Here is a 25,665-nt window from a genome sequence, read left to right on the forward strand (position 1 = left end):
AACCAGTAAACCAATTAGACAGGAACAAGTGAAACCCGAAAGGGCAATTAATGATCACATTAATGCCCTGTGGTCTCAAATGAGCACGCCAGCTGGTTACAAAATGTATTAATCTTTTCACAATCAAAGCCTTTAGTAGTGCAGATAGAGTCATGTGCAGTCATCTCTGAGGGAAGAACACGTCTATCCCCTCAAGTGTAAAGTCATTAGCCACCAGCTGTGTTGGCCTGTCGGCGGGAGAACAAGAATACCACAGGTGTCCAGAGGCTGATGTTAAAAAATGTTATCTGTGTAAACAAACAAGTCACCATCAAGAGACCTATACGAAGCACTCTCAAGCCTTCAGCCAGAGTGTATACATAAGGATTAAAGTCTCCTTCTGCAAATGTACTGTGAGACATTTGGTGGTATTGATATAAAGCAGGGCTCAACTTCACTGAGTTTATGCAGGCCTGGGTGACGGTGATGAGGAACGGGAACTTAAGTTTTTTAATTTTAAAGATAGAAAGAATTGTTCCAAACATTCCATATACAGTACAGTCTGTATCTGCTGCTTTCAACACATCTTTTAAGCTATCTGGTGCTTAAACTCAAAGATAGTATGTTCTTCAAACGGGAATATTCTATAGTAGATGTGGATATCTTGTGAATCATTTAACACATATTTTACAGTAAAGGAGCCTGACATGTTTGTTGTCTTTGGAAACTTTGGACTCTTGATTAGAATTTAAAATGAGGTTTTGTGGGTTTGAAAAATAATGATGGGCCCACCGGTGGGTCAGGCAGGGTTGAGAGGCTGAGGCAGAGTGAGACTGACATGCCTGAAGCTTTTAAGTAAAATCTTGCTGGCAGGCTGACGTCCCATGTTGATCAAAAGGCCAATATTGGTCCAGTGTATCATCTTAACTAAAATATATCACAACTATCGTACAGCTACAGACCAGTCAACTGAGACTCAAGCCTCTAAAGTCATCATGATGTGAGAACTGACCCTTAAACCACCAGCAGGAAGCTAAACTTGTGCATTCACGGAAGGATGCAACAGAGATGAAAAACTCATGAGTTGAGCTTTTAGAAGTGGTGGAGTCCAATAAAAAGTTCTTACAAAGGAAGAAATAAATAAACACAGTTTGAAAGGCAACTATTTTTTAAGATTCAAATTTTCTGTTACATCTCCTGCAGCTTTTGGGCTCAGAGTGAAGCCAGATGCTGGTCCATTGGCCACAGTGATTCTATCAGACGCCGTTACACTTCAGTTCTGTCAAACTCCTTATTGATGATTATTTGTCTATTTATCCACAGACAGACCGCAATGTGCTTCGAGTAGGGAATATCTAAGTAGATGAGTCTCCTGCTGGAGCCAAAAAAACTGCAGCCACGAAAGGACAAAAGAATGTGTCTGGGCCTTCCAGCAACGCCAATACAGCTGAGTACAGTAAAAGTAGAGAACGGAAGTCTGTCCCTGAAGTGTCTATGTGTGTGCATGTGTATCTGCATGTGTATCGTATATAGACTCCAAACAACTGGACAGCTTTTAGTTCTGTAAATCCATTGTGTGACACAAAGATGGCAAAGGATCATATTCTCCATTAGTTCTCTGTGTATGAAGAACAAACAGTTTTAATTAGTGTAACTCACACCAGACCAACCCTGCAGCCAACAGGCAAAGTGCAGCAGCAGCAGCAGCAGCAGCAACGTTTCCCCCGCTTACAGAATAAGTAACAGACTTTCCTTGGCAGGGAAAAAATACGTTACGCTTTCCATCGTTTTTTATTTTTATTATAACACAAAAACTTACTCCCACCTGGCAAGCCTCACACGTCTTTCTTGGACAAATGAGACTCAGCAAATAAAGGTACGAGTATGTTATTATACAAAACTGAGGAGCACGAAGGAAAAATCTTGAGGGTTGCACAGCTAATAAAAAGTTGAGTGCTATTCCAGCATGATCAGAGCTGGCTGTGTAAAAAGCACACTGGTCCAGGGCTGGTAATACTCAACACACACACACACACATACACACAAGACTCTTCTTACTTTACAGTGCAGACTGCTGACTGACTCCCAGGCAACCTCCCCATTACATCTTTACACATTTCCCATAGTGAGAAAGGCTTTCTCTGGCAGGGGGCCAAGGACCTGAGCACCAAACTCAAAGAAAAGGGTCCATAAAGCAGCGGCAGGTCAGAGTTTTACTGGTTGGTTGGACAAGAGCAGACAAGGGAACGAACCTCGAGCTTCATCTGTGGCAGATGATGGAATTTCAGTGTAATTTGAATACAAAAGTGCCCTGTAAGGAGTTTTGGCTTCCAGTGCCGGAGTATGATCAAAAAAAATCCAAGTGAGTTAAGAACAGCTGCAAGCAATGAGGTGTTTGGTGGCTTCAGCAGAGCCAAGCTGATTGCCTTGCCTTTTATTAGCTGGATACAAACTGCATTTTAATACTTTGTACGGCTGTCAGCAGTTACTTTTGGGGATGCGAGAGTCTTTAACACAGACTTGATCAGAGAGACCAGAATCCTGCCTGAACTGATCATCAGAATAGGAAAAGGGGATCCGTTACAACCACTTAACCTCTGCCAGGATGCCGGTCCACGCCCAGCAAAGATCCTCAATTATCATAAATTGGCAGGATGAATATCAGCTTTTTCCCATGACTCCACCTTCCATGACTCACAAGGGGAGAAGAGGTCTTCCTCTTTCGAGCTGGAGTCCTCCCCAGTACGACACTGAACGGAGGAACCTTGAGCGCACCAGATGGTTTATCACAGTCAGTGCCGTCCGATTGCATAACAGATTGTTGAAGCTCCCGCCAAGGCATTATTGCACTCATGCTATTGTGTCCCAAATGAGGACAGAGGTTTGTGTGTATATGTGTGTGTGTGTCTAAGTGAGACAGAAAGTTGCTTACAAAGGGTTTTCTTCTATTGTGTGACAGTTGTTTTCTAATTAGCATTCTTCTGGCATTCGAAACCTGGCCTTATTTTGACCTTTTACTGTACCAATGCACAGTTTTTGTTTCTTTCTGTCTTCACCAGAGTATAATTCTGACAACAGACCACAATAAGAGTAGTGTGATGATGAACTGCAGAGTGTAATTTAAAAGATGCCCTGTCTGAGGATTTCTTCCGCAAGCTTTTATGGCTTTGTTTTTCTAAACAGATGTTGTTGCAACACTCAGGCTGTCAGGTATCTCAGCAGTGATTTCCTCTGAAAAGTTTCACTTCTTTATTCTAATTTTATCCAGAATGAAAACAGTGTGTAACCTGCAATGAAATGTGCATTTATTTGAATAACATATCAATTCAATTCCAAATCTAAATTGTGGAGATTCCCTGCCACTACATAAGTAGGGTGGGTCCCCCTGCCTGAAAAGCTGATGAATGAGTTTCATACATCTGGGTTTTAGTGAAGAGCTTTTGTGTTCCATAATGGTCTAAGTGCTATTTATCAGTGTTTTCCACTCTGCTAACAAGACTAATCTTAGCCTCACCAGACCAATATGCAAATGCAAATTAGTCAGGGACCTCTCAGTTCATTTTCGATTTCCAAGGGCCGTTGACCACAGGCGCAGACCGAAATGCCTCTGGATAGACCTACAACCAATCAGAGCAGCGAAAAGTGTGACGTAGCGCACAGACATCTTTCTTACCAAAAAAAGCTTTAAGTGCAGTTGTGCACTTAAAAGCTTTTTCTTACATGATAGCGGATTCAACAGAACGTTCCACATCAGTGGCAGCCATCTTGGTTGTTTACATGGCGCTCCTCTGTACAGTCATCGAATCAAACCTGCCCCATATTACATAAACGGTTGTGATTGGCCCAACCCTGGCCAGGTCAGCTGGAGATGTGTCTTAACGGGAGGGGGGGGGCGGACACATCTGCAAGAGCAAATAAAACATGAGCTCGCAGATTCGTGTGGCTCCCAGGCGAGATGAATCTGGGAAAAATGCTGAATTTGTTCATTTTTTGGCATGGAAATGAAGTGCACATTGTTGCCTTCTCCACGGTTGGGAGGTAAATGATGGCAAAGATGGCAGAGTTGTTGTGGAAGATTTTGTGAGGTCTACTGTTTATTGGAATCAGCCACTGCTAAAGACAGCTAGCAAACATTCTGCGAGACTCGTGTTGTTGATTATGGGAGTGAAACAGCAAACAGAGTGTGAAACATATCTCTTCCAGTCCACTGGCTCTGTTTTTAACACAATGTATTGCTATTCTGAATCTGAATATTCTGAATTCTGACCACCACCACCCTGCTGCTATAAACACTCACTAATGTGTATCAATCTGCAGCCGAAAACCCCAACAAGGGTTATTTAGGGTTATTTGCATTTAGTCATGTTTGAGAAATGTTTGCTAAAAACTACAGTGTCCACCCGTTTCAGGAATTTAGTGAGCCTTTGAAAAATAGGAAAATACATAAAGTATCTGTGAGCTATTTGTTGTTTTCCAACTTAAGTGGGAGCCAATGGGCTGAGAAGTATTGAGAGATAGACGACCGCATGCCGTTTATGGTCTTTTCATGGGGTTTGTTGACAATAACAAAAATATAGAATATCGCCAGCTTTATTCTTTAATGTTAGTATGTATGAGTTATTATACTCCATTATACAGATAAATCTGTAATATATTGATTAAAAAGCTCTGCAGTCACCAAATTGAAAAATATTCATGTTAAAAAAAAAAACAAATGCAAAAATATTGTCTTGAAACAAAACAAACAGTCAGTTACAGAGTACTATGTCATTTGCACACTCTGCATAGTAGGAAATCCAACAGGCTATGGCCCACTTGAGATGTGTAATTACTGTGAGGGGGATAACAGGCTTTGGGAAAAGGCCAAGGATAAAATGCAAAAGGCCATGAAGAAAACGCTCTGCTGCTCTTCGTCACTCTCTGTCAGGATAACCCAGCTCAGCGGCATCTAAAGAAATCAAATAATGTAAACTAACAATCCAGAGCAGGACCAGATCACAGAACCACATTCATAACTTGTCCTACTTTTTAGAAGCACCGTCCTCCAGAGAGTCCAAAACATGCATTCGGAGGAAGCATGTCAAACTTTCACTCAGTAAACTTCAGCTTTCCTCGACTGCCTTCATCATTTTGGAGGCCTGTGATACCGGTGATGTAACAGCCCAGATATTCAAGCCTTTAGTATTTCAACCCACAGGGGAGCCAGAACACAGGTGTGCTCCTTGACGCCTGCATTATGTGAGGCTGCTTTCCAAACAAGAGCTCAAACATCCATGTTTGGCTAGAGCCTCTAAACACTGCAATTTCACAGATTCCCCCCTCAAAGGCAGTTCAGGCAGGCCAGGGTTGAGAGTGTATGTTTTGATTTAGTGATCCTGGATATACAGAACTCCACTCATTCAGTCATTCGTTCATTCAGAGTGTCCAATTTACGTCTGAGAACATTTTGAGAACGGAAAAGGAGCACACAAGCACGATATGAACTTTATATGGGACGGGGCCCGTGATATCTGACGGATATCAGTTACTTCCTCACACACACACAAACAAATGCACAGTTTGAGTTTGTGAGACAAATCAGATTTTCTACCTTTCGTCCATCTTGACCAGGCAGTCCAGGGGGGCCCAGGACACCAGGCTCTCCCTAAAAAAGGACAAAAGGGGTCACATTCAACACACCAACATAATTTGCATGACCATGTCTGCTAATAATCCAGTAGGTATATGAAAGGAAAGATGACAATCTGCATACTTTTTGTCCTTTTGGGGCTTGGCCGAGGGACAGTCCATGATCTCCTTTTTGTCCCTAGATCATAAAAACAGAACATTTTCATACTTTTAGAGACTCTTTTCTCCCCAGTTGGCACAAGATATATCCTAGTCTGCACCATGGTTCACTGCATATTTTCTCCACTGCACAAGGCGCGGAGGAGTTTGACGTTTCCATTTACACTATCACAGAGTAATGAGTTCATCCGACTTATTGCGGAGTCTAGCAGTTGTATTTACACAAACGTGCAGTCCGTTTATGCCCTCCGGTGACTCGGTTTACACCAAGCCAGCGAGAAGTGATGGGGAGTGATCGTGTACATTCTTCTCCCTTTTCGGGCAGTGGGAATCCTGTCAGTGCACTCTTGGTCAGCATTCGACATCCAGTCGCACTAATGAAAGAGCGGCCCTGTAATCTACACAATTATAATGCAAGAGGTCCATGGAGATATAGATAATTTCCTGTGTTAGTGTTATCATATAAAAAACAAGAATATGGAGAAGAATGTTGTAGCACTGAGTTGGTTGGACTGTAATCAAACAGCTGTTATCAGCTGATTGCAAGTACTCTGACACATTTCTTTTAACTAACTGAAGTTTGGGCATGGAAAGAAATCCTGTACTGTGACTCACTTTGGAGCAAAGTTAACACTTTTTTTTTCAACAAATAGGGGGGCTATTTTGAGACCTCTTATTGCAAAGGCAGCAGTTCAGTCATAGGCAGAAAGAAATGCACTGCTTCAAAAGGAGTATTTCTATTGTACTGGGTTACCGGTGGAGGTACGACAGGAGTTCCCATCATCAGTATATCGGCCCATTTAAACCTACATGTTCGTGTCAGCTACAACTTGGCATTGAAAAGTCTTTGTGGGAATTTTCTCCAGACTGATTTCTTAACAGAGCCAGGAGTGCAACTCCAGCCAAGAGCTACATACACACATGAACACTGTGTCTTTTCACTGTTGAAAATGTTTTTTACCTCAACTACATCCTCTGAGGAGTTTAAACTCAAAGAGAAGCTAAATGGGGCAATTTCTTCTGAAAGCTCAAGACCCTAATAAGCACTTGTACCTTCCACTGATTACACACATATTTTAATGCCTTCATTCATTTCAGTTTTAAGTCTAATGGTAGGCTACTTACAGCAGTAGGTACATTGATCATCATCTTGTCTCAATTTATCATCATTACATCCAGATAAAGTGACATAATCAAAACAAAATTCAGCTAACACACAGCATGCTTTCATCCGGCTTGTTCATTTTTCTTAAAGGAGAGAACTGTGCCAGACCAGGCTGTCTGCTTTTTGAGGTTTGTGTGTAAATGGGTCAAACTGAGCCAGGCCAGGTTTGGTGAGGCTCCAGTAAGGCATATGTATGATATAAGAGTTATGGTTTTTGCCTGGTCTAAGCAGGCCAAAGCATGGCATCAATTATGTTTTTTCATGTATGTTTAAAGACAGTGTGGAAAATGCTGAAATTCAATGCATTCGAATGGATTAGGTACAGACTTGAAATACGAGCAATTTTCCGTTTCATTCCAGCAAAGTCTAACGTCCTTTGTGATATCAGACTGGCACATTATGGAGCTAAGCAACCGTCTCTGTTGACAATTCAAATCAGCTAGAACACAGGCTGATGTCAAGTGCTTGCAAATGAGTGAGTCAGAAAGACTTAAAACTGCTGTTCTCTCCTAAAGGGAAACAAATGGCTTTTTAAGAAGCTAGGAGAGTTGCACTGTAAAGCCAAGAGGATCTGACCTCAGACATGCAAACTACGTGAAATCACAAACAAACACTGGGTGACAAAGAAAAGCCACAAGAAATACTTGCTCTTCAAATTGACATTGTTGTTTAAATTCCCTTGTTACATCAGTTGGATGCAGACCATAAAAGGGTATTGAGGCCGTTTGTACCATAAAAAGCTCTGCCATATATTTTATTGTATTTTATTTCCGTCATCATTTTGTACTTGCCTCCCCAAGGTGTCCCATATCTACAACTCTACTTTAAGGATCCAGCAGTGTGTTGAAAAGGAACACAGTATAACCTGAGAGATACAATTTTATGACCATATAAATTACAGTAATATGCGAATATACATTTTTTTGAGTTTATAAATATTAATATGAAAAGGAATTTCTGTGATTGTTAGTTCATCATAACTGAAAATACCGACCTGTTTCTCTGCTGTGTCCTTGGTGTAAACAAACCACTGACAGCATCAGAAAAGGATGCTGTTATTCTGTATTTTTCTTACTCAACAAATCCCATGAAAAGACTAAAACAAACACTGCGTTAGTCCATCCCTCAATACTTTCAGGCGTCCCAACTCAGTCTGTGGCTCTCAGCCCCAAGCCCATTAGTTTCTACTGAAGACATAAATCGTTGAAAACAGCTCACAAATATATAGTTGCTGAAGCAATTTTCTAATAAAGCTGGTAGTTTTTTAAATTGTGTATTTGTTGGGGGCTATTTTCAATGGCAGATCAATATACATTTGGTGTTTTAGTGGGTATTTACAGCACCAGGGCAGTGTGTGTGGGATTGGCTTAAAATAAACTACATTATCACTATCATGGTGATAAAGGAACATGCCACCTGTCACTGCAACAGTGTTTTCAAGGGATTTGCTGACAAAAAATATACATATGGAAGTGTAGGTTTTGTGTAGTATTAAAATATGTATTAAAATACCTGTCAATCAATTTGGAAGTGATAGCGGGTTCCAGCTGTTTGATTTTGGTTCTGGGATCAGGGATTGTTCTGACAACATTAAAATATGACTATAGTCTGGATCCTCTCATTCACATGTTACAAAATGTTTGTTTTTTTCTTACTGAATACAGATAGTTAGCATTTGGCATGAAATTCTTGATTTGTCGATGCTGTACCTTCACTCCAGGAGATCCAGGGCGACCAGGGTTTCCATGTGGGCCAGGAGGACCCTGAAAAGAGAGACACACATGATTAAGGAAGACACTGAGTAAAGGTGATCATCTGGGTCATTGAACAGGCCTCCATTTCAGCAACAATGGGGGGGGGGGGGGTTAGTACTATATGTGAGGTATTCGCAGATGTATGCACATATTGTTCCCTTTCCACTGCCTGTTTGTGTTACGGGACAGGTCAGCGGTGCCCCGAGGTCCCTCCGTGTTTGTGTATAGGTGCTCTGTGAGATGTACTGTGTCTCCTGCCTGCCTCGCCTGTCTAGCTGCCTGTCCAAGTTATGACATATGGATGTGATTTTCCTCAACCCTACACTTTTCCACTGGTTTCTGGGGTCCCACAAAGTGAAGGCCACTCATCCATCACACCATCTGTGCCAAATGTTTTTATCAATATGGACTATCTCCTTCAAGTGGTGGGTACGTACAGGAGCAGAGAATGAGGAGACAAAATCTATTTTATTCTGGTTATAAATGCAAGCGAGCTGCAAAGAGGGATTGTTTGGAAAAATAAAGCCACAACTTCCTGAGGCATCCAAGTGAGGAGCCTTCAGCTCTACTTGTGTGGAGCGGGGTCGAAATGCTGAGCATGGAAAATCTTCCCCAGCAAAATTGAAAGCACTGAAACATGTTCAGATGGCCTGAACAGGAAGCTACTGTATCTTCAGCCCGTTCTCTGAGTTGTTCAGACTTTCCATGGTTTGTGAGACCTTTTCCCCCCAAGCTGGAGGTGCAAGTGAGGGATAGGATTACTCTGAGTCAAGCAGACGGAGGAGGCCAAAAGGTGTAAGTGTATGGTTGGGTGATCCAGCCCGTCTCTGTCTCTGCTATTTATCTGAGTCAAACAGCTCAGGCAGCTCCCCTCCCCTCAAACTGGCCAGACCTCTCCCCTTGCAGGCGCTCGCTGCTGGACATGTGGAGACACTTAACAGAAGCTCATCTACAGATTTCCTCCTCCTCCTCTATTCAGAGCATTCCCCTTTTCATTCGCTCGATATTAAAACGTATGGAAGTCATTATCTCCAGATAGGAAGCAAAGGCAGGAGGAGACAGAGAAAAAGGGAGGACGGGACAGAATATTACAAATTGCATTCTCACAGTACATAAGGTGAGGAGGCACGGCGTTGATGACAAGGTGGGTGGGTGTTATCCCGATGGAGACGAGCATAATGGGAAGAATGAGTCACATTGTCCATCTATCTTCGCGTGGGTGAGAAGAGGAATGAAGTACCTCTTAGCTTAATTATTGAAAAGAGCTCCTGAAAAGAAACCATGTAGAGACCACCAGCAAGTAAACACAAACATACACAAGCGTTAATGTAAACCCGGCATATGAAGGGCACCTGTATGCCAGAGCTGTGACCAGGTTTACGATGTGGGCCAATGACTTTTACAGGAGTGACACGTGGAGTGCTACTGTTGTATAGGCCATTAACCCCGAACAGACCCGCTAACACCTTCACTGGACTGCACGGAAGGAAACATTATGTCTTTAGCCTGATGATTATTCAATATAATGTATATTAAAGGATCTTAACTTTTATTTATTTCATTTTGGCAAGAACTTTGGCGCTAACTAAGTGCTAATTGTTTCCCAAAGATCATTGATCTGGCAGAGAAAGTGTGGCCAGTAGTGCGACTGGGGTTACAGCTAGCCATTGTTTTCTTAACGATCAATTAATTTTGATCAATCAATTCATTGTTAAGTACAACGGCGTATTAGGGCCATTGTAGGTAAAAAAAAATAAATAAATGCGGAGCCAGGAAGGGGGGTAATACTCCGACAAAAACTCAGAAAGTCGTATATTTACGAGAAACAAACGTATATAGATATTCTCTGAGCATAAAAAGTCATAAAAATGCCTTTCCCTTGGGTTCACTGTTGATGAAAAACATCTATGTTTCTGAAGGTGGCGCTCTTTTATTTTATGCATTCATTTAAAACAAATGGCTGCTGATGGAAATATAAAATGCATCACCTCCTTTGCACCCGAGGTGATGTGTGGTAGGTCGACCTACCACATACTGAGAGCAGCAAATGTAAATATTTTCATCAACTGGGTATTTGTTAAATGACTGGTGTGTTACAGTACATTAACATTAATATTTAAGTAATAAATTGAACATTGTTTAGATTAAAAGCTCACAGTTTTACTGTCGGGAACAGTTCAACAATGATGAACAAACTGACTGCTGGCATCTTCTGTGAATCCCCTGCCACCTAACTTCAACTCTCTAAATGTGCTTCCTATTAGCTTAACTACAAATAGTAGAAAACGTCTGTATAACCAATAATGACAGAGGAAAAACTAGTCAAGCCTCTGAGAGGCTGCTCCTTCATGCCTACACATGTAATTCATTATAGAATTATCTAAATTTTATATAAATCAGCTCAGTTTTCTGCACCAATCAACCACTGGCAAAAACAGAGCTTCCATTGCTCGAGTCTCCATGGACTCCTTTATTTCATGTCATAATAGTGTCAACCATTTTTTAAAAGCAATTATGCAAATGTTTTCAGTTTCACAGAGACCCAGCGTCACATACTGACTGCACACTGGCAGGTCCGTTTCTCTGCACAAAGCCCTCTTTGATCCGCTCTCAAGCCTCCCCTTCAGGGCCGGGTGAACTCCGGCGCTCTGCCGGGCTCACGGCTGTGTCGAGGAACGTGGATCTCTCACGTGTAAGAGATGCTGCTCGGTGGTAGCAGCAGTGAGACTGTCTGCTCAGTCAGACATGACACCTTACTGTCAGAGAGCTAAAGCCCTGATGGTACTGTGTCATCCCAACAGCTGTAAAGCTTTTGCGATGAGTACGAATGCCTACACTTGCCCCACACAGGTTTTCTTTCTATTTCTGACTTGAAAAGGTGAAAGTGACAAGGGCCTTCCAAAGATTAGAGTTGCTCACTGTAAATCAGATAATAATGTCCTCAGTTTCTTGAGGCTTTTTAACTTCACAAAACAAAGGCGACCAAATCTTATTGTACTATGTCTTTCCAGTAAAATTTAATAAAATTTGATTCATCGCTATCTAACAAGTAATCTTTTCAAAACAAATTATCAGGGAGTTACTGTTCATGAACTTTCTGCATGTGGAAGCACGGTATGTTTAAAATATAAAATCTTCTGCCCTAGTGAATGTCACTTCTTTTCCTAATATTTGTACAAGCTATGCCCACTTTCTGTAGGTCGTGTGTGTAGCTGTGAGGTATTTATTTCTAATCACGTGAACTATCCAGGAATCTATCTATCCTATCCTATCTATGGTTCAAGAAAACAATCAGTAAAAACCTGAACTGCACCCTCAAGTTGCTTTCTTTTTCTTTTTTCTTTTTTGCTCTGAGTCGGTGTGGCCTGCAGTTGGGTCTCAAGAGCTTGATGATGAATGAACTCTATAGAGGTTAGTGTACTACTGGATAGAGCTGCTGAGCTCCAGACAGGGTCTTAAATGCCTTTAATAAGATGGGGACAAAGCCCTCTTTCTTCCTTGTTTAAAGAGATTGGGTTCCCACACAGCCCACCCCTCTGAGGCCTGACCGCAGGGCAGAGTCTCACGGGCTGCGGCAGGTAGCTCATACGCAGACTCCTCGGTAGCACAAGTACTCTGCAGGAGTGCTTCAGCAGGAGCTCTGCAAAAGAGCAACCGAACGGGTATCACTCCATTTTTTCACTGCCTTGAGTTCTAGCATATTTATTTCAGCTTACTCACTATAATGCCAAGTTCAACTTCTGCTTCATTCATTTTGAAATAAGGGAGGTGAAGGGGCAGTTTAAAAGGACAGCAACTAAACACACAACCATCAGTTAAAGGTCTTAGAAGTAAATCAAAATAACAAACCGTCCCGTGGGACAAATCATCTCCCAGTGTTTTCTCTCTTCTTATGTTTCTTCTGAAAACATGAGCTTAAAACAACATCTGCACTCGCTCTATGTGGTTACATCGGGAGCTCACAGTTGTAGACTGACTTTGAGCCCCAAACTGAGAGATATGGCACCGGAGGACTCAGTCCAATACACTAGAAGCATTCAATGATGTTAACTTAGAACCTAGATGCCTAATGAAAGTACCAGTACTGTTAACGTATGGGATAGATAGTACTTGTTCTGTATATATATATATATATATATATATACTTATTTTCATGTCCATCTAATACCTACCGTATGTGTTCAATTAATTTTACATTGGCAACCCACAGATTTGTAGCTTATGGTTGTTTGCTCTCCTGCTTTGCAAATGGACCTTGGCAGCAGAGAAGCACAGCTTGATCAAAGCCAGAGCCAAAGCAAACTAACGTCTGGCTGAATAATGCTCTGTAATTCAAAGATGTCACTGAGTGCTTGATCAAAATGCTCAAAGGTCTTCCATATCAGCGCACTGCTAGTGGTGTAATCTCACTAAAATGCAGATCAGACATGATTAAGGCATCATTAAGATACACTCTAATACATATGGAAGATTTTGGAGGGGAATTGAAGTGGTAATGGAAAGAAGAGGAACTGTAGGAAGGTAAATGGGAAACTTGTCACTGGTTGGGAGACACTCACTCGTGGGCCCCTCTTCCCTGGCTTTCCTGGCAACCCTGGAAGTCCTTGAAGGCCCTAAAAAGAAAAGATAAAAGATGTCAGGGACAGAGTGAAGCAAGTCTATAAAAACAAAAGGTTCTGCCTTGCTGCCTGTTGTCGTGTCATTTCAAGGGAGTCTTGAACAGTAAAAGTAAAAGAGAGTTTCAAGTGTTCAGAGTAAAAAAAATCATGTAAAAGTCACTCAGGCTAGATATTCAATCAGTAAGTACATCTTGAGCTCATTTTCTTATATTATACATTCGTGAAGTTAGCTGCAAAGCACTCAGTCAGTGAGATACTGGCAGGCATGAGACTGTCTTGTTAGAGGCTAGAGCAACCCAAAACCACTACAGTGCATGGACTCTAAGTCTGACTCATTGTACTGGCAGGGAGGTCGGCACTGGTTCCAGCCACAGCCAATCACATTAATTATGAGCATCAGCTAGATTTAAAACAATTTCATACATGGATTAACAAAGCTCTGAAAGGTCAAATCTAATGAGGGGTCAAACTGAGGAACGTGAGTTTGCTTGAGGTGGTAGGATTGTTACTTATTTTCCAATGGCTCCACGAGTTTAAAGGAAGAGGAAAAGGAAACAGGCCTAAAAAGAGCTCGAGGCAGTCCAGCTGAAATTGGGATACCGTAATAATGTCAGACGTATAGAGCACTTTTGTCTGACTCGGACAGGTCCAACAGCGATAATTATACTCTTTCAGCCAGCATACACTCTGAAAAGCCAACGGGCTTTCAGCAACCTTTATATCCTTTAGACTGCAACCATCAGGCTGTCCACACATGATAAGCAGTTTGAGCTGCAGCAGCTACGGCAGTGCTAGAGCTCACATCTTTACAGAATTTACAAACAATAACTATTCTTGACTTGAAACTCTCGATTCGAGTCATAATTTGATGTGAGATTATTGCAATTTGTGATTTAACTACTATTTTATCCCTGAAGGTGCAGAAATGTGACAAACAAGATTAAAGATCAAATTTTTTGACCTCTGAACGCAGCAACATGGTAAAAGCACAGTGATGAACAATTTTCAAGGTAGCACTTCTGCGAGGGTCAGAACATAGTTCTCTCCATAAGGGAGAAAAGCTCAATAGGGCACAAAAGGATGCATCAATGCAACTTTTCCACTCACAATACCAATTACAAGTCAGCGGCTAGCCAACTGGAAGATTCAATTTTATGACACTGACATAAAAACTGTATGGATTGGTGACATCTGGCCAATACCAGATGTGGTAAATTTGGTCAGTATCCCCAAAGTTTTTTTGGAGAACCCCTCCATTATGAACTCGAGAACTCTGATACTTCCAAGCACCTTGCACTTCTTCCAGAAATTCTCCAGTATTAGAGATGTTTATCTGATACCTGTGGATATATAATAAGCATCCTAACATAGTGAATCTAAAGCTCAGAACTGTAAATAGTCTCTTGTCCTCGACTGAAGACCTCCCTACTTCAGAGTTTAGGCCTGTTGAAGAATTCATCACTTAGGTCATCTATCAGAGCTGAAACGCTGTCTTTGAAAGTAAATACGACTGTAGCAACGTTATCTTATAAGACATTCCTGCTTGAAACTTATGCTTTCTTAAGCAGTCCATGGCCCACTAACGTCAACCCTAATCCCAGTGGAGGAGGGTCAAAAACTCAACAATGTGCTTCTAGTAATCACTAAAATATTTCAGAGGACAATATTATAAAATTGCCTGAAAATTATTTAGATTCTATACCTGACTCAGCAATCTGTTTAGACGTTACACTAAAACATTAGCAAGCACTACAATGGTGAAAGTTCTCAGGATCGGTTACTTCTCTCTCATAAAACTGGTCTGAGCGGCTTCGGGGGCATGCAGAGAAGTGGTTTCTCTCATTGCCAAAGCAGGAAAGCTTTACTTAAAACATTCTTTTTGGTCAAACATGACCTAATACAAGACAGACAAGTCATTTTAACAATGGAAAATGTGGGTAACCAACAGAGGAGCGGAGCCTGACAGAACCACATGGCCTACAGTCAACAGCGCTCGATGAATGACAAGATTAAATACTTTGACTACGTTAATCACTAACGCTTTGCTTTAAACTCAAAAGTCAGTCTTACTCTGCAGTCTTCTTAACACTGAGGCTTGTTGTCTTGAGAGCAATTATCTAGTAGGTCTGTTTTTTTTTTGTTTTTTTTACAGTCATGCAAAACCTCGGAGCTACACTCAAGCCTATTATTGTTACAGTTGAATATTTCTGAAGAATCATACATTTGATTTAACTTTTTCCTTTATAAAAATTGTTAAATCTGTATTTGAAAGAAAACAGAGGACAATTATCAATTTCCTGCATTTCCTGCCCGTCATGCCAACACTACCAGGAAAGTATGTGGTGCTTGAAATGGGAAAAATACTGCAGCTCTCAATAGTCGGGATAAAGCAGTGGTATTATATTGTATAGCCCTTTATATTTTTACTCTGAATGGTAAATGGTGCATAAGTTCTTTATCCTGTTTTACCTTTGACCCTACTTTTAAAGTATCCATTCTCTGAGCAGTCACACTCCCCCTCAGAGGAATCTAACGCCTCACCGCCAGCCCCTCCGCTCGACAAACACTAACTGGCAAAGGCCAGCTATGAACCTGACTATTTCTACCACTGCTGCTAAAAAGGAAATCACACATTAATCAGCAACAATTTGACAAGGCATCACATGCAAAAGAAAACTGTGGACGGGGGATGGAGCAATTCTGAATCATTAACACAGCAACACACATATTGACAAATAAGCAAACATTTCAGAGGTGCAATGCTTAGTGACTGCCAGATTCACAAAACCACACAACCAAGAGACACGTCAGCATCAACGTCAGCAGCAGCTCCAGACATCAAAGAAAGGCAAAACAACAAGCAGTTGTACTTGTATATCATTGTGATCCAAAGATATATTAGGAAATTGGCCTGAAGCATAGACATATGGCAAGAGTAAAAACATCTATTAGAAGTCAAATGCCATAATTCATGAGCTATTCATTCATAAAATAATCACTAAAACACTAGAGTGTAAACAAATCTTAAGATAAACCAATATTCCTGCAGTGCATGCACAAAGAAGCACTTACTGTGGCACAAAGGTGTGATAAGTTCTTAAGGTGTGTGTTGTGTTTGTTTAAAGCTCACATACTCACCGGCGGTCCTGGTTCTCCCTTTAGTCCAGGTGGTCCAGCCAGCAGTGAGAACTGGGTCGGTTCCAGGTCAAATGTTTGGAAGCCATCTGTTGCAGCTGGAGTGACTGGAACAAACCAGGTGGGTTTGACATCTTGCACACTGGTCACTTTTGGCTCAGATTTCTTTGAAGCTACTGTGGTCAACTGCTTTTTATGGGGACGGTAGGCGTTTGAAGGAGACCCCTGTGTGAAAGCAGCTGTGGTCTGGAGGTTTGGTTTCCTCTCCGATGATCTGGTGGAAGCAGGTAAATCCATATATTCGCCACAAGGTTTCGGAGAACTAACATCTCCTTGCTTTTCACTCTTTCCGGCACTGCTATGTGAAGTTGGTTTTGGGTTTAGTGGTGTCACGCTGATCCTAAGTGATGTAGTAGCAGTTTGAGTCGGAAATTTAAAAGGACTTTCCAACCCTGGATGAACCAGTGGAGAAACAGACACAGCACCAGGTTTTGGAGTACTCAGAGTCTGATACACAGATGTTTTGTTCAGCATCAGCAAGCGGTCAGTTGGAACAAGAATCATAGTCCTGGTGCTTTCCTCAGCCAAGGCCAGAGTAGGTCTCTGGGCCTTTTTGAATATCTCCGTCAATGACAGCGGAGTTATACGAGTGACAGTAATGTTTGGGTCTATGGGAAAAAGAGGTAGCAGGGGTGGAAACATGGGCCGATACGTGTCGGCTTCTCTGCAATGTTTCTTAATGTAATCACAATAGTTATGAGCTGCCTTAGCAGAGGGATAAATGTCAAACTGACAGATGGCTCCTTCGAACGGCACTGAATTGTGGTTCATTTTGCCCAGCAGGAAAGAGCCCTCGGCATCCAGGGCCTCCTCTTTTTTAGAACGCAAATCTGCGTGTACACTTTTCTTTCCACAAGAAGTGTGCAAGAACACCTGGTGGCCTTGGATATCCAAGGCCAGACTATGCCACTGGCCATCGTGGACATCATAGTCGAAACTCACAGAGCTCCTCGGCCCCACGTGTACCAGGACCTTCCCGGGTACGAACTGCACTCCGAGCTGCACTTTCCTTTTCTTAGATAGAACCGAGAAAAGAAAAGCGCTGTTGATGCGGTGAACTGACAGGCTGAGGATCAGGGAGAGATTGATGGAGCTGTAGGTAGCAGGGATAACAGTGCGCAGAGGCACCTGGATACGTGCCCTCGGGGTGAGGATGACTCCAGACTTGAAGGGGATGATGCCATTAGGGATGGATCGAGCGCCTGAGGATGAGGACCCACCTGCCCTTCGCCCAGAAAGCCCAAGCTGCTGCAGAACATCCACATCTTCAGAGAAACAAAAGAGACAGAAGTCAGAGATCGTGGACTTAAAGCATCTAGAAACACTGAACAAGAACTAACTTAATTTTAAAATACCATGCCATCATGATTTCTAAGCTTATGTAACACAACAAGTACTGCACCATTTTAAAGGCTTTTTTTCCAAATAACTTTAATTCAACACTTAAAGAGACTACAAAGGGCTTCACAGAAGGGCATAAAAGAAAAACTATTACAATATATAAATCTCAAAATTAAAAAGGAAAAAAGAAAAAGCTAATTGTATAACACATTTCACTGCCATTGCCAGTGCCATTTAAAAGACTATACCATATTAATTTGTGTAAGTCACCTATGAACAACCTCCCACTGTGGTGCATGGATCTGCATCAAAGTATATAAGTGGAAAAACTAAAGTGCAGAAATATAATTGAAAATTATGTTGTGATGCCAAGCTGGGAGTTCACAAGTTTAAAGTAAGACTCATGGAAATCCTGTGGCAAAAGCAATTTAAATAGGCTGCATAAAATTTCCAATAGGGCCACACATCAACATCCAGTTTTGGGGATTGCCGCAAATGATGTAATTGTTTCATCAGTCTTAATTAGAACAATCTCAGAGGCTGAACGGGTCTCTGGGGAAGACAGTTGGGGGGTTTTCAGTAGCGTATTAGTGCAGAGACAGAAAAGCCATCTCACTTTATCTGGAAATGTCTGTTGAGTGAAGATGATCGCTTTGACAGGGGCCCAAGCTCATAAAACTGTGTTTTCTGCAGGTTTTAATTGCTACTTGCATCTCAGGGGAGGAAAATGCGGGTCATTTTCACACATTACAGTGTTGTATACACTGTATTTTGTTCCTAATTGGATCCACACCTTGGTGTGAGAGTTTAATTGAATCCACATTTCACTGTAGCAAGAAAACAGACTTCATTTCAAGAGTATTCTTTACAATAAACATACATTTTTTTTAACAAGAGTGGATCTCTGCCTTTTCAACGTGTGACACTTAAAGCTTCCCATTGTAGTTACGCACAGAGAAAGGATAACATAAAAAGATGATATTCCTCTCTAGGTTGTGATACTGAATCGACACTATTTAGCATTTCATAAGACGTAAAGCTAAAATGTGAGAAAACAAACCTCTAAATCATCTCTCAACTCCAAAAAATGATGTCCTTTGCAACCCCTAAACCCAACATGGTGGTCACAAACCCCAAGCGAAGAACAACTGAAACAACAGATGCTAAATCTAGGATATTACTTTTGCAAGCATAACATTCAGCGCTCTTAGAAAGTTAAATCTGTTTTTGGTTCGAACATCAAAACAGATTGGAAATGTTCCCATCATCATACTATTGTCTATTGTTAGGCGCCGGTGCAAGTCGTCAGTAATGTCAAACAAAAGCATTTTGTTGAGTTTAGCAAGGTTGGAAAATAAAGAAGAATTGAACTTCCCCGGCCAGTCAGCATATCCTGAATACAGTACGTTAATCCTCTGAGTACGTGCAACGTCGAAGCTAAAAGCTTACATATAGATCTCAAATATCCGTCCTTTTCCGGACTAATACAAAACAAATGTGGGCAAGACTAAAATAAACTGCTAAATGATTGATTACAGCTCAGCTGAGGAGAAACAAGTATAGACACTAGAGATGTTAGGAGGGAAACCCTGCTCAGTGTGTGCAGGCAGAGGGAGGTCAGCGCGATTGAAAAACCCACACATGGAAAAGAAACATCAAACAGAAACTGAAAAAAAGAACAAAGACTATTTTTCGGTCTTCAGCTGAATTTCCCATAAAAACGCTCATTTGAATTGTTAATATGATATGAGGGAAGCAAAGTTGTTCTTTCATTTTGTGATTTGTGATCTACTTTCAGGGCTTGCATATCTAAATCTAAGCGGGTAGACTGGCCGCCTCGGGCTTTTTGTGACCTCCTGATGAGCTGGGAAATAAAATTAAGAACAGAGTATAAAACATCCTGGAGACTGCTAAAAAACACAACTTTTCTCAGAAAGCATGCACGTGCACAGACTAATGCATTCCCACAAGTAAAAATCTTCTAGTGGAGACGAAGAATAAATAAAGAATAAATAGAGACTTAATTTGTTCATTCTGGAAAAGTGCTGGCACGAAGTTACACAACAGGTTCATTTAACATTTAATAAAACTGTATAAATGCCAACCTGAGTTTACAGAAAAATGATGAAGGGCTTTCAAAAACTCTTTCTACACTGTTTCCAGTGACGATCCAAATCTTTGTCAAAACTTGCCATTTTCAGCATGTAGGCTGCTAGCTCAGAGGTTGTTGATGTTGCCTACATTCCTACATCCGGTGAGTCAGACTACATCCACAGTGACATACTGAGCCCCCAAATCTGCTCCAGGGATGCTGCACTGTGGCTGACCTTGATCAGGCCCTGATCCTTTCCCCTGGGGAAATGTGTAGGCACATGTAGCTATGGTAACTGAGCTAAAAGAAAGTTCCTGGGCACATTAACAGTTAGGTTTCCTTCTGGTGTCTGAGGTCAAAATGTAGAAGTAGTGGCCTGTATGGTGGCACTCTGATGACTGCAGTACACCAATCCTGGCTTGGGCCTCTAATACACTGGAGTATGGCCAGCACCACACAAACAAAAAGAATACAATAGCTTGTGATTGCAGAGTCACTTTCACTGCAAGTCAATGAGACGAGTAGACAACATAGAGAATTCATCTTACAAATCATACAAGAACAGACTGCAGGTTTTTATACCAGCAGAACCATTTTTCCAGTGCATGCTGCTTTATTAAGGAACACAATTATAGTCTCATTGGAATCTGAGAGTTTGCAAATTAACACGTCCTTGCATATAAAAATCTATGTCTCTAGACACTCAGCAGACATCACTGGAGGAAAATATCAAGTGACGAAGGCAGAATTACAGAGTGATTGCCAGGAACAGTTATTGTTGAGCGCTGTGAGCTTATATTATCAAAAGGCATCTAGAAACTGGGAAGAGCTCTGATTGAATAAGATCTGGCAGATTTTGATTGACAGCAAAAATCAGACAAAAGAAAGAAAGCTGACTGTATGAGACATCAAGACACAGCTGAGTGTGAGCCAACACGAAAAGAGTGCACTCCAACTTCGCAGAGAAGACTTTGGGAATATAGGAAACCTTGGAAACCTTTATTAAGACATCAGAGACGAGTGAGAGGCTTGTTTGAGCTAAGAGACATGAAATGAACTGCTACAGAATGATAAAAGGAAATTAGATATTATTGTACAATACATCTATATTTTTTTGACACTCACACAAGGAATTCCCTACTTTAAGCAAAATTGCCATGATACAGGGTTTTTTATGTTTCTTCTGAGGGTATGGGATGTAGTGAGTGCAGAGTGTGACTCTCAGTTTGCACAGAAAACAATTCCATGCATTGGAAGCCATATCCTGAGGAGCGTCTGCACTTTGTAACTAATCCAGTTCAAGTGTTCAGTACACAACATCTACTTCACAGAAAAGGCGGCCGATCAACAAAGACTTAATATGCCTTCCAGGGGAGAGTAAACATATTGAATCAGAGTTTTGGCCTTGATAGATCCAACAGCTATGCTGACAGGGGTACAGCTGTAAATGGAAAATGTAGATGCTGATCACCTCGGTCACAGATAATCCCTGGATAAACATGTGCAAAACAAGGGGGCCATGTTGGGGTAATGTACTTGCTTACAGAGGTTATTTTCACTATTTTCAATGCATTTTGTGTTCTAAAACTATCAAACTTCATATAATGATGATAATATTACCTAGTTTAGGATCTGAACGGTCTCACTGAGATGTAGTGCACAGCACATACCTGAAAGTGTCACTGTAACCTCCCATGAAATCAATTTGAATTTCCTCTTTCCCTCACCGTTTGTGACAACCTGTGCAACAATGCGTTTGCATGTAAAGGTGAAACAAACAAACATTCAACCACCCTTGTCCTTGAGGTGCTTACCTTGTGCTTGTGCTATCCTTAGACAGCAGGTGCAACAGAGTATAGTCCAAAGAATCAGAACTCTCCTGAAGAGAGAGACAAAAAGGTTAGAAAAAAATGGTACAGGGTACAGATAATATAGATTTTCTTTACAACTGATTAATCTTTCATAAGTCTGTTTTGACTGTTTAGTCTCTAAAATGTCAAAAGCATTATAAATTCCCATCATTTAATTGTGCTTTCATTCATTCATTCATTCAAGTCTTCATAATGATGTGAAATCCAGGTGATATCATTATGCCTTATTAATCATTTCTAATTAATCCCTGACTTATCTATTTAACACTCAGAAGTTGCAGAACATAGAAAAAGTTAGAACATACAAATATGAAATATGGAATAAACAAAACTCTCAACATGTATTTGCCATAAACTGCATTTGTTCGAAGCGTGTAACATCCGTTTCAAGACAACAATCTTTGTCTTATCTTGCTGCCTGGCGCGATAAGCTACTGCTCAGCAGGGCCAGGTGAGTGCTCCCAAAAGATCGCCTCTGACAAACCTAAAACGCACTGCGTCACCTTAAAACCTACAAGTGAAAGATATTTAGACGAATGTAGTAACGTGTTTCACACATGAATGCTGCATTTTATCTGCAACATGTGAACTTTTCATTAACCGTGACAAACCTCCTTGATTGTAGCTTGTCCTATCCGCTTTTTGACTGCAGGTTTCATGGATCTAAAACAGAGGTGCAGGATTTTCTCAACCCATAAAAGACAATGTAATCCTTCAACTGACATGACAACAGTGACATTTATCCTCTCATGTCAGCCCATAAACTGCACATTTTACACCATTGATTTTTCTGTAACACTTATCTCTCAAGACAAGGAGAGGAGTGTAGATTGCTCACGCGTAGAGATGATATGGCTCGAAAAGGTGTTATTATCACTTATGAGTGTGAACTCGTATTATTAACAGGATAGTGTCGGGTCTTTACACTCTTGGAGCTAATGATTTGGTTGTATTCAGTAGAAGAAACTGGAAGCCTGTTGAGCAAGTGACGTTTTAAAGTGAACCAGGCTCTGTGACAAGTTGCCATAATGAAGGCAGTTACAGGAAATCTTTTACATTTGTGGTTTTCCAGAGAGCCGCAGAAAGCCACTGATCAACCGCTGACACACTGACTGCCGGTTGTAGCTTTTAAAAGTTTTACTCCCTCCTCTTTACGTCCCATTCACAGCACTCATGCTGACATTAGCAGAAACCCAAAAAGAAAAGTGTGTGTGTGGGGGGTGGGCAAGTCTCTCATATGTCCAGCAGGGGTTATATGATGCAACATTTTGACTTTTATTTCCCCTCCCATTGGGACAGCCAGGCCAACCAGCTGAGTGAGATGCACAGCAGGGAGGAGAGAAAAGGGGGAGGAGAAGGAGGAGATGGGCTGTCTCCTCCTCTCATACATCTCCCTCAAATCAGTCCCAGATCGTTTGGCAGCTCATTCTGATACAAGCTGCAAAGACACAACTCTGAGAGCAGCACAGCAGACTACCACTGAACTGTGTGAAGAGCAGAGAAAATTGTTTCCACAAGCTAATCTGCAACCTATTAAAGTAAACCACCTGTTCACGTTTAACCGCCTAAATATTCACATGTGAACTTTAAACGTGCGTTATTTCTCAGGATACTTCTCAACAAATTCTGCAACAGACTGCTTGTGCAAAATATTACATATATCAACCTACATGTGTATATTAACTTAAATCAATGCTGCTAGCAACTTTACACGAATAGTGAATGGACACAACACGTTAGACGCAGGCGATGTTCACGAGCACATGAACGACTCGCCTCGTGAACCTGATAACCCATAAAAGAAAACAGAGAGAAAACATTTAGTTTGAATTTATCGACTCACCCCCCGACTCCAGTGGTTTTGAGTTTGGAGTGCGGGGCATTGTCCGGCTCCATAGCGGTTACTTCATTCTTTCTTGGGAGTTTTTACTACAGTCCAGACGAGGCAGATAAAGTTTTTCCATTCCAGGTGTTCCCTTAGGGTCGCGCGAGGAGTGAACGTGCCAGGAAGCAAAATAGCAGAAAAAAGAAAAACCCAATAACAACAACCACAACTGTGGGATTATCCAGCAGTGAACAGCTTGCTTTCTTTCATTGTCTTGTCTCTTCTGGTCCCTGTAGTCTCCTTCCAGAAGATGACAGCAAAACGTATTTAAAAAAGACGCTCCGCAGAGCTCCACCTGTGCGCTTCCTACAAAGTTTTTTTTCCTTCCTTCTTTCGCGCGTTTTGTAAAGTACAATGAACGTCAAGTCTAGTCCGGTTTCTCTTTCCCGGGGAGCCGCTGCAGGACGAGATGACGACCTCCGTTGTGTGTGTGTGTATGTATGTGTGTGTATGCGTGTGTGTGTGTGTGTGTGTGTGTCGACTTCCCAAAATGAAAGTTTATTGTGGGCTGAGGAAAAATCTTGAGAACCGGGAAGGGGGAACACCTCCCTCTGTCGCCCTCAGCTGACTTCGAGGGAAACACATTTGTAGCGGAGAGACGGCTCCTTCTGCTGAAGGTGTGTCTTTGGGGGGAAGCAGGACCCCCTCGGATCGCACGTGTTAAGTGTAACATGATTATGTCGTCGCTGGTGATCATGTGTGCTAATAAATGAATGAACACGCCGGTGAATGAGTTGTACGTCTGTCAGCCACAAGCAGCCTGTTGCTTGTGGAGTCTTTTCAGGGCTGCAGCAAGAATTTACTGAGGCCATGAGCCCCCATCGGTCCCCCCCACACCCACCTGCAGGAAACTTTCACCAGACACCAAAAACCCTCTGTAAACCTTACTGTTTACCTCAATTAAAGATTCAATTACAATTTTCACGAAAGACATTTTGACATGTCACAGTAGGAGAAGCACAGACGTAAATAATAACATGAAAATAAAACAAAAAGTTGGTTGAATTCCATTTAGCTGCTCCAGTTTCAGGATCCTGGTACTGTGCCTGCTGGCTCACTGTCATGACTTACTGGGACAACTGAATAGAACAGAGCCATCGTTAATGTTATTAGTAACACATGTGCTTTTCATACTATGACTGCTGCCAGAAAGGCCTATCTGTGTTTTTATTTTGTTCTTGGCTTTCAAAATTAAAACATGTTAATACAATACTGCCCTCACTGGCACGCTCACGCTTTTAGACACAGTTAGAAATAATGTTTGGGCTCCTTGTGAAACATTTTACGGTAGAACATACACGACTTAGTCCTACTGATGCTGGATTTTTGATGCCGATATATTTCAGAGTTGAAAATCTGATGCATAAATGCATAACACATTTTTAAACAATCCCTTGATTTTGATTACTTAAGTATTGTGACCTACATGTACTTCATCTGTCCAGTGAGTAACAACAAAGTGTATTAATGTGCACTGTTCCTGTTAAATAAACCAATAATGAAATAAATAAACTTACAGTTGAAAAATGAATATGTGAGTTTAGCTTGACAGTTCATTCTTGACCTTAGAAACAGCAGCTGACAACACCATCTCAACTAAAGGTCCACTTACTCACATGTTCTGGAGATTTTGACCATATCACACGTCTTAGGGTTTGCTCAGTTGTCATAAATGAGCTGTTAAACTCAACTTTAAAGACAGCATGGATGAGAAATACTAGAAATTCTCAAAATCTGTTTAAAAAGACTGGCAACTGGGCAAACAAGCTGCTGACGAAGACCGCATGATTCGGTTGAAAGCTCCACAACAAGCAAGTAAGTGGAACTTGAGTTGAGATTGTTTCATCAAATTAGTTAGTGCTCTCTTGTGGACAAACTATGTAATGGCAACACTGTTTTTAAATGACCACAGGTGTGTGTTTGACATTTATATGCTGCGATTTCTTGTTACTCACCTGACGACGAGTGTGCCGACAT

The 25,665-nt window shown here is 41.4% G+C and overlaps 1 protein-coding gene across 1 annotated transcript in view; it reads right to left on the reverse strand.

The window, feature by feature from the left end:
- The window catches only part of col27a1b (collagen, type XXVII, alpha 1b), a 61,010-nt gene extending 37,311 nt beyond the window's left edge, over positions 1-23,699 (reverse strand). Inside the window, exons 1-7 of the mRNA XM_070905053.1 lie at positions 23,647-23,699; positions 21,747-21,811; positions 16,443-17,764; positions 13,245-13,298; positions 8,641-8,694; positions 5,732-5,785; positions 5,570-5,623 (exon numbers count right to left, since the gene is read on the reverse strand). Of these exons, the coding sequence (XP_070761154.1) occupies positions 5,570-5,623; positions 5,732-5,785; positions 8,641-8,694; positions 13,245-13,298; positions 16,443-17,764; positions 21,747-21,811; positions 23,647-23,699 (1,656 nt within the window). The remainder of the gene's footprint in view (positions 1-5,569; positions 5,624-5,731; positions 5,786-8,640; positions 8,695-13,244; positions 13,299-16,442; positions 17,765-21,746; positions 21,812-23,646) is intronic.
- Between the last annotated feature and the right edge of the window lie 1,966 nt (positions 23,700-25,665).

Source organism: Enoplosus armatus, chromosome 4 (assembly GCF_043641665.1).
Source record: "Enoplosus armatus isolate fEnoArm2 chromosome 4, fEnoArm2.hap1, whole genome shotgun sequence".
Lineage (NCBI taxonomy): Eukaryota > Metazoa > Chordata > Actinopteri > Centrarchiformes > Enoplosidae > Enoplosus > Enoplosus armatus.